The 13,237-nt window shown below is 45.4% G+C and overlaps 1 protein-coding gene across 13 annotated transcripts in view; it reads left to right on the top strand.

The window, feature by feature from the left end:
- CADPS (calcium dependent secretion activator) overlaps window positions 1-13,237 on the top strand; it is a 204,682-nt gene that overhangs the window by 179,621 nt on the left and 11,824 nt on the right. For all 13 annotated transcript variants that reach the window (XM_064432916.1, XM_064432911.1, XM_064432909.1 and 10 more), the window contains 2 exons: window positions 972-1,004; window positions 3,592-3,699. In XM_064432916.1, coding sequence (XP_064288986.1) covers window positions 972-1,004; window positions 3,592-3,699 — 141 coding nt within the window. The remainder of the gene's footprint in view (window positions 1-971; window positions 1,005-3,591; window positions 3,700-13,237) is intronic.

The following is a 13,237-nucleotide window of genomic DNA, read 5'->3' as shown; positions in this document are numbered from 1 at the left end:
GTTCAGTCTGGGAAGCAGAAAAGATTCAGAGTACTTCTGTGTGGCATGGCATGAGCATACTGCCCCAACATGGTCTGCAAGCTCTTGTCAGCATCAGAGCCAGCAACAAGAGGGAAAATAAAATTTGGTTTGAATTCACTGATGTGGGGGAGGAACAAGTGAGTGCGGGAGAGGCTGCAGGTGAAGGCAACAGGGACAGGTTTTGAAATGTGAACACAACTTTCCAACCAGCCCACCCACAGGCATTCATGTGCAAAACTTCTCAGAAAACCTACAGCCTAGCAAAGCATCACAGAATAGTTTGGGATGGAAGGGACCTTAAAAATCATCTTGTTCCTACCCTTCTGCCACAGGCAAGGACACCTTCCACTATCCAAGTTACTCAAAGCCTCATCCAGCCTGGTCTTGACAATATCCCAGTTCAACTGGGGGAAGCACACCGTGGGCAGGACAATGGGAAGAGAGCAAAATTAGGGTCCTTTCTTGTGTCTAGGTTGGTGCAGGCCCCTGCCAGCCTCACCATGCCTCATGGCCCTGCTCCCAGGGGAGCTGCCATTGCTCCTGGGATACAGCTCCCAGCAGGAGAGACATGCCGTGCCTTGGGAGACACGTGGCATCAGGTGGAGAGCGAGGCCTCCGAAGAAAATAACGATGTCTTCTTACGAACCCCGTCTTCCCCCGCTCGCTGAAGTAGAAGCACAACTCCCACACTATCATCTGCTGCTATTAGAGCTTTAGCAGCAGTAAAGTTACCTCTCAAAAAAAAAAAAACACCAAAAAAAAAAAAAAAACAACAACAACAAAAATACCACCGTTTTAGACAGGAAAGTGAGTTTCATCACCCTTTTCAACCTACTCAGCGTTATGTTGTCCCAAGTCTTGGCTGGAGATGGTCTTAGAGAGTTTAAAGAAAAAAACAAACACCTGAAAAGGTTCTGATGGTGTTAACTCTGTTCTTGTTCCTTTTACAGGTGAAGGCTGCTTCCAAATACGTGGATGTACCCGTAAGCAAAATTTAAACAACTTCTGTCATAGTAATTTGCATCGTGCTTGGTTTATGGCATGTGTAGCAACCCACATTATGCATTAACAGCCAAGATTGAGCCATGGGCCTTCATACTTCTAACATTTGAACTGGAAAGGATATTTCCATTATGTTAATAATGAGCAGTTACCCTCTTATGGAGACCTATGAGGCTGTTTAGGCAACAATTTGCAGATGGTGTCAAAAAGGTACCATATTTATGCAATTGGCTTGAATCACATTTAAAAAAAAAAATGGGAGCAGTGCATTCTGTTGATTCTTCATTTGGACTTGTACAAATACAGTATAATTTCCAAACAAAAAGTCCAGACATGTTAGAACTGAGCCAACACACATCTAACACATTAGCTAATCTATTTTATTTTTGTTCTTCTAATTGTTGGTTTATTTTACTCTTTTGGAAAATGACTTTTTTATTACTTTGGGGAAATGGTGATGAGCTACCAACATGTGTTTGGGAAATTGTTAATGAAAATAATTTTTTCCATTTTTCTGTAATTGGTGTAGGGAAACTGTACATCGTCTCCTCTAATTAGACCTTGATTCATAAGGAAAAGAGCCCTTAATGTTCTTAGACAGAGCACTTAACTTGCCAGAAATTTACATTTAAATTAAGTTGAAGTGTAATATGTGAATGTTGGCTGGAATAAGGGGTTACTGTAACATTTACAGGCAGAAAGATCCTGAGCAACTGCAAATGCAGAAAAATAGATCTTAATATACCACACCAGTTCCTGCACCCAGTTAGACTGGGCAGTGGAAATCAAGAGTAACTCAGTTCAGTCTGATGATGTGTATGTACAATGTGCCTGTATTTAATGCAGGTGTATTGTTCTGCATGTTCTCATATGACAATGTCAAAAATTTATCAGACATCTTGGACCACATCATTTGCATTTGGTTTTTTTCAGCCCTTTAGCCCAACCTAAATGTTGCCTACAAAATTATCATATCTTGAACCTAGCATGGAAAAGACAAACTCTTGAATACTAAGAAGTGTTGCTTGGTTTAAAATACCCCAGTGCAGATCTTGGCATCCTGTTCTCTTGGAGTAATAAAAGCAAGATTTTGAGAGCCTTGGGAAGAAAAACTCAGAATTTATTTCTTGCCCTGAAAATGTGGAGATCCTTCAGATGAAATGTCCTAGTTGTTTCAGTGCATCTTAAATATTTAGTCATCAGAAATTTGAACACAGACAGTTATTTTAAGTAACTTCTAGGGCGAAGCATGGCCTTCTCTGAGGCCTCTGTATTCCGAAAGTAAAGCATTTCCAGGGAAGTGGTCTTAGTAAAATGCTGTGTAACTCTTTCAAGCTTTTCCAAAAGCTTTGTACCTTGGACACCCTTGGGAGGTCTGCAGCAGGGTCTGCTCCTCTCCTCAAAGCCAGACAGATGCTGCAGTTCTTTGTGTATATCAGAGCAGAAATCTTTCACCTGAGTTAGTTTTTAGTTGTTTCCCCACCTGCCCCTGGAAATGAAACCAGATTACAGAGGCTTCCTTGACAGCCTGAACATTTTTAATGAACTGAACCACACAGCTCCCAGACCTGTGCAGAGGTCACCCCATGGTCCGTGAGCCACAGCCTTTCCAGGGGAAGGAGAAAGAAAAACCTGTTTGACTGGAGGACAGAGGGGAAATCCTGGTGTTGAACAGAAACCCACCACTTAAATTTAGTTCTGCAAATGTTAGTGAAATCTAATTCTGTAATTCTGTTCCAATTGTCTTGGTACAAACCCATCCGTCTAATCCTGCCTTGGAATGGGCACGATCAGCAGACTGAAAATTGCTTGAAAGTGTAACACTTGACTACTGCCACGTCTGTGTTGTCCTCATTGTTTTTCAAATTAATACCTTGTCATTGTTGCAGTAGGTGTTAAGAAATGTCACTGCCTTCCCAAGGGCCAAGCACTGGCCCTTTGCTTGATAATTGTTTGCTTTGTATTAAAAAACTCCCTTCCTACTGCTTTCCAAACTGTCCTCATTTTCACCCTGGAAATTACATGGATGTGTTAACTAACTTCAATTTACAGCGGCTGACAATCGTATCTTGCAGAGAAATGATACTCTGTGATCTGAGGTAAATCACAGTAATGGAAACTAATGACACTAGTTATTAACAAACTTACAATGTGCCACACAAATTTAAGGTTTTGTGGCAGCTCTTGTAATGACTCATGTTACCATATTTTAATGGGTTTCATTTGAGGTAAGTTTGAATCCAATATATCAAGCAATGTGAACTCAAACAAGAATTTTTTTTTAAGTATTTTCTCATCCAGCTGCTTCAGTTCCCGTTTGCTTTAAAGCAATGCTGTTATCCCCAAATTCTTGCATGCTTGTAGGTTACTCTTTAAAAATCAGTTAAAATCTGCAGAGAGCTGTAGAAATGTGGCATCAGGTAAGTGTTCATCAGGTAAGGAAAGGGCAAACTGCAGGAGGACAGCAGGAGATGGACGAGAAGGAAAAGCAGTGATGAGGCTGCACAGAGAAGCTGCCCCCTGTGTCACCATTCATGTTTTTCTCTCTCTCTTCTCTCCTCCATGCAGAAGCCAGGAATGGATGTTGCTGATGCCTATGTGACATTTGTCCGCCACTCTCAGGATGTCCTGCGTGATAAGGTCAATGAGGAGATGTATATAGAAAGGTTATTTGATGTAAGTAAATGCCCTCTCCTCCTTGGACACCAAGCAGGAGAGACCCAAAATGTGACAAAATAAGACAGGAGGATAAGTCACATTTTGAGAAAATTTATTGCTTATAGCTTTAAAAAATAAATAAATCTTTCCCTTCTTTCTTACTAAGGCTCGTATCTGCTCTCTGCCTGCTTTAAATCTCTACTCTAGTCTACTGTGTCTTAGTCTGTGTGTGGATTTAAAAAAACAGTGTCTTCTAAGAGAGCTCTTTAATATGTTTAAGCTTGTGTAAATTTCTCTGTATCAGAACATCTCAGTCATTGTTCTCACTGTTCAAATTTGAGCCAGGTTTTTGGCAGATGTGTTTGCTAAGGGCCACCTCTTCTGCACACTTTGCATTGTTTCATTGACAAGCCCTCCAAATCTTGACAGCAAATTGAACATACTAAACTTTAATTTTAAAAGCTAATCAAAACAGAGCTGATTATGAATGGGCTTTGGTATCAAGATACCATGTTGTGGTGTCTGCCACCAAAGGTAAATTTGACACATGGTCTCCTTGATTAAGATGGCCAGTAGGAACTGACCTAGCTAATTTTCAGTTGGACAAGATCAGTTTGTTGGACTGTGAGAGAACAGTGACCTGTGATGCCTGAGTTTTTAGGTTTGGATGCATGTCAAAAGTATCTCTGTTTCTGTTGCTCTTGTTTTGTTACAGCCTTTCTGTCCCTGTAGCTGTTCTATAGTAAAGGTTTTCCGTTGATGACCAGACTGCAGCATTAGTGTTTCAGTCTCTCTAGGAAATTTGTCCGTATCTCAGTTTCTGTTTGAAGCAGCTTCTTTCCCTATTTTCCTTCTTTCCATCTCTCAGCAGTGCCATGTCTCAATCTCCTGGCTCTGGAACTCTAACAGCCTTCTGTGCTTTCTTTACTCACTCTTTTGCTTCCTCAGTGTGCAGGGAAATCTGCTTTTTCCCAGCCAACCTCTTCCTTCACTCAATACTTCTCTTTCTGCACATTACCTGTCCCTCAGAAACCTCTTCTTCCTTTACAATTCCCACTCTCTCTTTTCCCCATAACTTACCAGATTAAAATGGAACTTATCTCTCATGTCAAATGTTTTATCACATTATATCAAGTGGCATGAATTAAGAGTCAAATAATCTTACTGTGTACATCTACTAGCATGACCCATATCCACTGAGAATGCCTCATTCATGCACAGAGCACAGCAGTGCCTCCTCCGGGCTCGGCTCGTGCTCGCTCCAGGGAGAGTTTGCAGCGTGAGCACCAGACGCAAATCACCCATCAAGCAGGCATGGGGAGAAAAAACAAAACATAAAACAAAAGACTGTCGCTTCCATCTGCAGCAGGCCTGCGAGTGCATTGCTCGTTTGTGTTGAAATTTATTCCACGAGCAGTTAAATTTCCAGAGCTCATCTGGACTGTTCTTTTCAATGCCCACACTGCCTTTTCCCTCATCCTTTCCCTGTGATTCACAGTTGGTGTGTTTGTACCGATTTGGGCCATTATTTCCAATTTTCAAAAGGCTGTAATTAACACAAATATTGATTTCAGTTTGATCCACTCATACTTGGTTTTACCAAGCCACATTTTAAACAAATTAACAGTTGACATGAACTAAAAAATGAAACAGCAGCTACCTTGGTGGAAAGCAAAAAATGCAAAACCCTTCTTTCCCTCCCTGCCTTCCTCAAGTCTCCCTGATCCATGTGGAATTAAATAATCAAAGATGGGGTTTTTACATTGCTCTGCCTGTTTTACACTGGCTGCAGGTGGGAATTGAAGCATGTGGGAGCTGTTCCCATTCCTGTTCCCATCCCAGTGGGACAGAGTTGGGATCTAATGCTACTGGCATGTTTGCATGTGTCCCATTTGTGTGAGTGTGTGCCCGTGAGCAGGGCGAGCTGCGGGGCGGTTGCTTTGAAAGGAGGGAATGGATTGTGCCAAACCCTTGTCACCTAAAACTTGGAATTATGTTTTGAGCAGTCATGGATTGTCTTTGTGAGGCTGCAGCTGAAGGAGCTGGCTCCTGTGGTCAGCTCCCATCATGGCTCAGGTGCTCCTGGTGGAACAATACCAGCACAGGGTTTACATGGGAGTCACCAGACCCCGTTAAGTTGGTGCTGTGTTCGTCCATGTTTGGGTAAAGGCAGGAGAAAGTGCTTAACTCTATTATTGAGCTCAGAAAGAGCCCTGCAGCCTTTTGCCCCTCTCACCTAACCCAGCAAAGCAGCATGGTCATGGGGTCTTTAAGCTCTTTTGGTCTTATTTTCTGAGGACATTTTAGGTACTAACTACTTCTTTAATAAGAAAGGGAAGAGGAATAATCAAAAATTGTGTTTATGAAGCTAAATTAGAGTTGGACCTTATTTTGTTCCTTCTTCCCCCAGCATGTCAGGGGAGCAATCCTCTTAGCTGCAGTTTGTCCAGGCAATGAGATTATTAACACTTTCACAGCCAGGTCCTCAGCTGGTTTAGTGTAGCAGTGCTGGCTTGCCCTGGCCAAATCCCAGTCCAGTTTAGGCTGTTGTATGACAATAGGGACAGCAGTGGCAGCAAACAGCTTAAACCTGCCTGCAGGCAAGTCCTGTGCACTCAATGGGGTCCCAGTAAAGACACTCACAGTGTGGGGCTACATCCCCTTTCTGCACAGTCCTGAGCAGGGCAGGAGCAGAGGTGCACAGTGCAAGGTTTCTATTGCACGTTTTGTGGGGTTTGATCCCCACACTCCTCTGCAATCCTGCCCTGTCTTCCCATTCATTCCCCATTTGTTTCCTCCCTGGAACAGAGGCTGCAGAGTGTGTTAGGCCATGTCCCCAGAGATGCTGGGTTAATATGTCTTTTCTTGGCATTTGCCATGATTTCTTAGCTCAGAAACCATCTCTCTTCCTGCATCGCCTGACTTGCTCGAGCCCACAGAACAGGGCTCTGCTCTCTGGGAGATACTGGTGTTTGTGGCAGATTATTGTTATATTTCTGTGTGGTCTCTGAGTTAATCCTCTTAATTCTGCAAATTAGTCAGGATGGGTTTTTCCCCCTCCCTGAAATAGAGTAATTTTAATTTTAAAAATCTGTATTCTTGGGATCATTGAATGAACAGATTGATTGTGGAGTTCTGCTGGTAATCAAAACCTAACTAGCTTTTTGGCAGTGCTGTTTACTGCAGAGTAACATGACTTATTTACTTGGCCTGGTTCACTAATTTGATAACATTTAAAGCTAAAACACTGTAATAAGGCCCATTGGTAGAGAGCACTGGTAACAGAGGAGTTTCAGAATAGCTTCATAGCATCCTCACCCTGCACTCCTGTGCCTGGCTGGGTGTTTTGGGATTTAAACTCTATGGTACTTTGCACACAATACAGAAGGATCACAAACTCTGTGTGGTGCCTGACAGGAATTAAAATTTTATCACTTCTTGCCCAGAGAGGGGAGCAGAGTTGACATACAGAATGGAACTTTTTATAGGAACAATGAGGCAGAAGCAGGTGGGTGTATCTTAAACATGGAAAAATATCTTAAGTGATCTTGAGTCTTCAGACCAATCCTGCAAAATTGAGGTTCTCTTTGTCTTAGGTCACTCAGAGTTTCATAGGATCAGAGTTTATACATCTGTCATTTTGTCTGAAGGCAGTGGGAGTTTTACTTGTGAGGGTTGTGCCCTTTGACAGGAGTTATTTCTAGATCCATATATGTGTGTATGTCTTTACAAACACCCTTAGATACTCACAGTATAGGTTTCAACCCGTCGCAACATATGTGATCCAGAAATTCTATGATTGACTAGTAGATAGTGTGAATGCCAACCTTTCTTCCACATAAATTGGTAAACACTAATGTAAAACATAGGGTGACTATTTCTTCCCCAGCCACAGCGAGTAGCACATACACAAAAGGCTACTGAGCACTGGGTGAGCTCCCCGAGATCCTGTGAATTCCAGCATCCCCATGCACTCCCTGAATAGCGCAGATGGCATTTTTCTCTCTGATGATTAATTCAATATCTTACCCAAAAAAACAAAAACATGCTTTTGATATGAGGGATCAAAACACCAAGAGAAGCTCCTAAGATTGCGAGGACCTAAAAAAAAAAATTAATTTATTTTTTTCCTCCTTGTACTTCTTGAAGACACCAGCCTGAGTAGAAGATAAGGATTAAAACAGATGTGCTTAGTGCTAGTTCATCTGCTTAAATCTAGCAGTCTCTGAGATCAGTGATTAAAAAGCCATCTCTAACTTTGATGAAATCCACTGCAATGGTAATTCTGTGTCTCTGATCGCTGTCTTATGGGCCTCATGTCTGCCTAAACCGGACATAAAAAACATTTCACTGGAGATGATACATGGATTATATGGGTCAATTATACACTTAATCTGCCTTCTGGAGATTAAGTGTGCATGGATTGACCCTGCGTATTTGGCTTGTCCTTGGCAGTTATCAGATCAGGAAGGTTGCCTTTACCAAAAAGTCTGGTAAGAACTTAATCACGCAGTGATACTGCCCGCCGAGGTGGCAGCAGCCACTGTGCTGTTTGCAGAAGGCAGTTTTACCACTTCACTGTCACTGTGAGCGTTCAGCTCCCTGGGTCTGTGTCACAGCCGGGACAGCAGACGCAGAACTCAGTCTGGAAACGAGAAATGAGCCTGTTCTTCTCTGCAAGACAGAAACAGCTCTTAGTCTTGATGGGAGGGTGGGATTAGCAGGGTCTGGCAGGTGTAGCAGAGAGGGCACTGGGGAGATCAGGGTTTGCTCTGCCCTTGGCTGTCCTCAGTGCAGAGGAACAGTCACTCCAGGTCCTCTCATCAGCTAGAGGAGCCAGGATCTCCTTCCCAGCACCTTCAGGGAGGCAAGATCCCCTGGCTGAGGCTCCAGCATCAAGTCCTGTCCCTCAGGCTCAGCTGAGTTTGCCTTTTAGGAAGCCCCAGTGATATCCCAAAGCAGATGTTGTATCTGGTGGATTTTGATGGGTTTTGGGTTTCTCCCCTCAGTCAGGAGCCCAGCAGAGATGCTGGGGACATGGTGCAGGACAGTCCTCATGTTTCCAAAGCAGGCTGCCCTCGCTGATATCTGACTTCTAAATATCAGAGATAATAAGGATGCAGGACACTGTGTGAGTCTCAAGACTTCAGCAAAATCCTTATACACACTTCCAGGAGCCTGAGTAAGCATTTGTCACTGGAGGATCCACAGGCAGCTCAGCATATGTTTCAGTACCTACACATTAGAGCCTGATAGCACACCTGAGTATATTGAAAAAATACAAAACACGGCTAGATCAGTTAATTCAGCAAGTCCTCTGCAGACACTGAGGCATCAGCTTATTCTTAAAATCAAAGCTTTTACCCTTAGCAGGGTTACTCACTTGAATTTTGGCAGCTCCTTCAAGGCATGCTTGCAGGATCATGGCATTTCTTGCTAGACCGTAAGCCTTGCACGGCGCAATCAAATGCCAAAACAGAGCCCTTCCCATCCTCCCTTCTTCTTCCCCTCTCCAGTCTCAAAAGCCTGGTTGTGAGTCAGTGGAGCTACTCACTGTGAGTTAGAATTACTCACAGGAGGCCGGGTTGCAGGATCAGGGGAAGAACGGATATCAGGCTGCGCGCTGGGCTCCCATCTCATATCTGCTTGTAGCCACACTCACCACTTTCTCTTAGACAGACAACAACCTGTTTCCCTCCCACGCAGCTAGACTGCTCATTAGGGCACTAACTCTCTCCCACTCCCATCCTGATATGGCCTCCACGGAGCTATTTCTTCTGCGTTGTTTTTTGCTTTTTTTTCCCCCCTCTCTCCCCTTCCAGAGCGAGTTGTGAAATGAAGACAATTAGGCACGTTGATCTCAAGGGAGTGCAGCTTCCTTTTCCCTCTCTGTGCATCTTTGGAGGAGCCAAAGCCATGCAGCTTTTGCTGCCCTTGCTGTCTTGGCAAAGCTCAGCTCTAGACCTGGAGTTGATCTTTCTTTTGCTGGGAAAAAACATAAAATCATGGTGGCAGTTGTCAGTATATCTTCTAGGGGACAATTGCTCTTTGTCCAGAGGGGGCATGGAGTGCACTGTACTTCTGCAGCCTCTTTTTCTCCCCATGTGCCCTCTTGGAGTCACAGGGGAGTGGGGAGAGGAACTTAGCACTGACACCACTCCTCAGAGGCAGCCCTTGTCCTCTGATATTCCCCTCTGTTAGCTTCACACGGCCCTGGCATGCACTGGGCACATGGCCTCTGGGCTCCCCCTCAGCAAGGCTTCTTTCCTGAAGTGCTCAGTTAAGTAGGCTCCATTTAATTTATTTTAGGGAGAGTCTTAATAAAATAAATCCTAGATCTGTCACTGGATTTTACATGCTTGAAAGGGGTTTTTTCCCCTCCTAAATGTCTTTATCAGAACAGCTTTTCGTGTTCCAGTAGACATTTGGTTGAAGACAGTTAATTTGATTTCTTTTCCAGAGGAGATTTGCCATTAATCATTCTAAGAAGGCAGACTGATTGCTCCGTTACGTTAAGGTCAACATAGGCTTGCTAACATCATCTGCACCGCGCTTTTGAGCGTCAGAGATTTGTGTTTTGGGGCTGGCACTGAGTGAAAGATCATTTATTTCCTGCTAGATGTGAGTAGCCAAGGGGAAGCAGGAGCATGGAATTCTCCATCCAGAGAGAACCTTTTTCTGAGCAGCCTCTGACCAGCAGCACATTTATAACTGTGCGCTCTGCCTTCCGGCTAAGTTTAGGAGGCTGTAGCTAATTGGAGCTGTGGGTCACCAGGGAGCAGAGCCTGGAGCTGGCTGGTGAGCCGTGGCTCCTGCGGGTCCCAGCAGCGTGCGGGGTGCGAGGGGCGTGGGAAGGGCTGGTGCCCGCAGGTGCCCGCAGGTGCACAGGGCAGAGCCCCTGCCCTGACAATAAGGAATTGTCTGGTTTCCAGCAGCGCCTTCAATCCGTCTTTTCCTTTCCTCCCCCTGCAGCCCAGCCCGGCACAATTGCTGCTCAGCCCGCGCCAGCCAGCGGTGCGTGCCAGATTAGCCGTCCCAGGTCATTTTGTTTCTCTTGATCTGCGGCTCTTTCCTCTCCTGGTGCTCCCTTAAGCCTGGCCCTGGATGTATGATATCAGCATTGAAAAATGCCTGGTGGGACTCAGGCAGGGAGCGCACTGAGTCCAGTGTTTTACCACAGGAAGGAGAGAGACCAGGGCCGAGATGTCCACGCAGCCTCTACCTACCTTTTTTTTTTTTTTTTTTTGCAGGCTCTAAAAGAAGCAGATAAAGTTTATCCAGTCCCACTTCATGACAGCTTCCAATTTAAACTGATAACAAGTATACTGAAAGTATTCTATAGCATGCACTGCTGTGCATCTTACTGAGCAACTGTGCAGCCAGTTTTATCATCACTGCCTCACACTAACAGGGCTCTGGAATCAGGACAGAAAAATAGCAGTTGTGTGGATATTGTGTTTTACTAGGCTGCTTTATATAGAAACTCAGATTTTAACATGTCAACTTCATTTCTTTTTTGAAAAATGGAAATAAGCAGAGAATATTTTATAAGTTAAAATTGTATTTGAGAACAAGCATCCATACAGGAGTGGTTTTCTGTTTGTGCGCCTTTATAGGTTTTTATGCAGAAGCTCTTTCATTTAGGAAAAGGGAGGTCTGCAAATTCCTGCAAAGCAGCAGGTTTTTGGGGATTTAATTTGGCAGTTCCTAGTGAATGCTGTGCACTTTGCAGAGCTGTATCTGCAGTGAAGGAGAGAGCTCAGTACCCAGAGCCCACCTGGTGGTGTGCCCAGGCTCCCACTCGGTGTGCAGGAATATGGGATGCTCCATGCCAGCACAGTCTGGAAGAGCAGGGTCTTCCAGTTCAGGGGTTCATGTAGCCAGGAGAGGCTGTACCTGTTACCTGAAAAGGGCATTTTCTGGAGGTGTAGTTCAGTGTATAAACAGGATTAGGACTGTCTGGTCTCAGAGGGGAAATGAGGCACCTGCTGAGGCACTCAGCCTGCAAACCCGATAGGTTTGGGATGTCCCTGGTTTGAGGACATTGTGGATGGGAGAGAAGTTTGGGATGGCAGCCTGCTTCCTTCCCAGATCACCGTGAGCACCAGCTCCTGCACCCCTGCCATGGAGCAGTAGTTGTTTGCACAGGGGTCTCCCCTGCAGTTTCTCTGCCTGCTGCCCTCCATGCATCCCTGACCAGCACATGGCCTGGCAGGTCTGCCCTCCTCAGAGCAGCAGCAGCACTTGGCTGGGATGGATTCAGAGATGATCTGTATGTGGGCTGGTGTCAGTGTTTGCTCACAGCAAACCCCAGCAGATTGGGACCAGGACATCCCTGGCTGTAGGAAGAGAGGAGCCAGCAGTGTGGTTGCTTTTTCCATGAGATTCTCCCCAGGGCAGAAGGGGAATCATTGACACATTCACCCATCACTCCTGCTGGGGATGTGAGTGTGTGGCTCTTTGCTAGGCAGAGACTTTGGTGTCTGGCTAACAGAGCAGACCACCCTGACATGCAGCTTGGGGCCACCTGAGTACAAGGCATCATATCCTCAGCATCAGAGTTGTTCCTCCCCACTGAAGGAGCAGCAGTGTTGCAGATCCCTTTCTGGCTGTGTCCCTGCTGTGGGAAGCCTTTGCCTGTGTGCTGAGAATGCACAGATCGCCTGCAGAGCCACTGAGGGTCGGCACAGACAAACCTGCACCCACCGTGGGGTGTGGAGCTGACACGACACGTGTAGGTGTTGCTGGTTTGTGCAGCACCGAGAGCAGGGGCTGTTAAGGATGAGCTTCTTGGGCACATGTGTTTTTGGGGATCTTGGCCCCACCAACACAAAAGATATCGATCCCCACTGTCCTCTCTGAAAATGAATAAAATTTTGGGTTAAGAGCATGGAGAAATCCGCAGCAAGGGGCTGTGCCCCTGTGGAGAGCAGGGAATTTGTGCGATCCCAGCAGCACAGGCAGCACCCCAGGGAGCCCCGGCCTCCCTCCCTCCCATTAACACCTGTGGCACCGACCTGCCGAGCCCCCGGGTCCAACCCCCAGCCAGCTGAGGGTGAGGCGGCAGCCCGAGCCCGCCCTGGAGCCGAGATCCCCGAGCAGTGGGTGCTCTCAGGTGCCATATGTACTGCAAAGAGCGTGCGGCACTTCCACGCGCCGCGCTCCGCGCTCTGCGCTCGCTCGGAGCGCTCTTCCCTGCTGGAAGGCAGAGCTCTTACGCCATTCCAAGTTGTTTTGTGGTTTATTTTTGGGAAAGGGGGGGGAAAGAAATAATGTAATTCGGTGATGCCATTTGCATCCTAGACAGATGATGAGTTGCTCTGGCTAGCAGCTTAACCCTATTAGGCAACGTTAGGGACTGTGACTTTATTAAATAATAATACAAATTATTTTCATATCAAGACCCTTTGACTTTGTAACTTCCTCGAATTGGTACGTTGTCAACAAGAATGAAATTTCGTAGTTAAGGAATATAAAATAGAGTAAAAGGCATCCAGAATTCACAGCTCTGGGGTGGATGTTGAAGAACACGCTGTGTGTACTCGCAGTGATAGCA

The sequence above is a fragment of the Passer domesticus genome, chromosome 9 (genome assembly GCF_036417665.1).
Source record: "Passer domesticus isolate bPasDom1 chromosome 9, bPasDom1.hap1, whole genome shotgun sequence".
Classification (NCBI taxonomy): domain Eukaryota; kingdom Metazoa; phylum Chordata; class Aves; order Passeriformes; family Passeridae; genus Passer; species Passer domesticus.
Note: the sequence above shows the minus strand (reverse complement) of the source record. Positions and strands in the feature narration are given on the sequence as shown.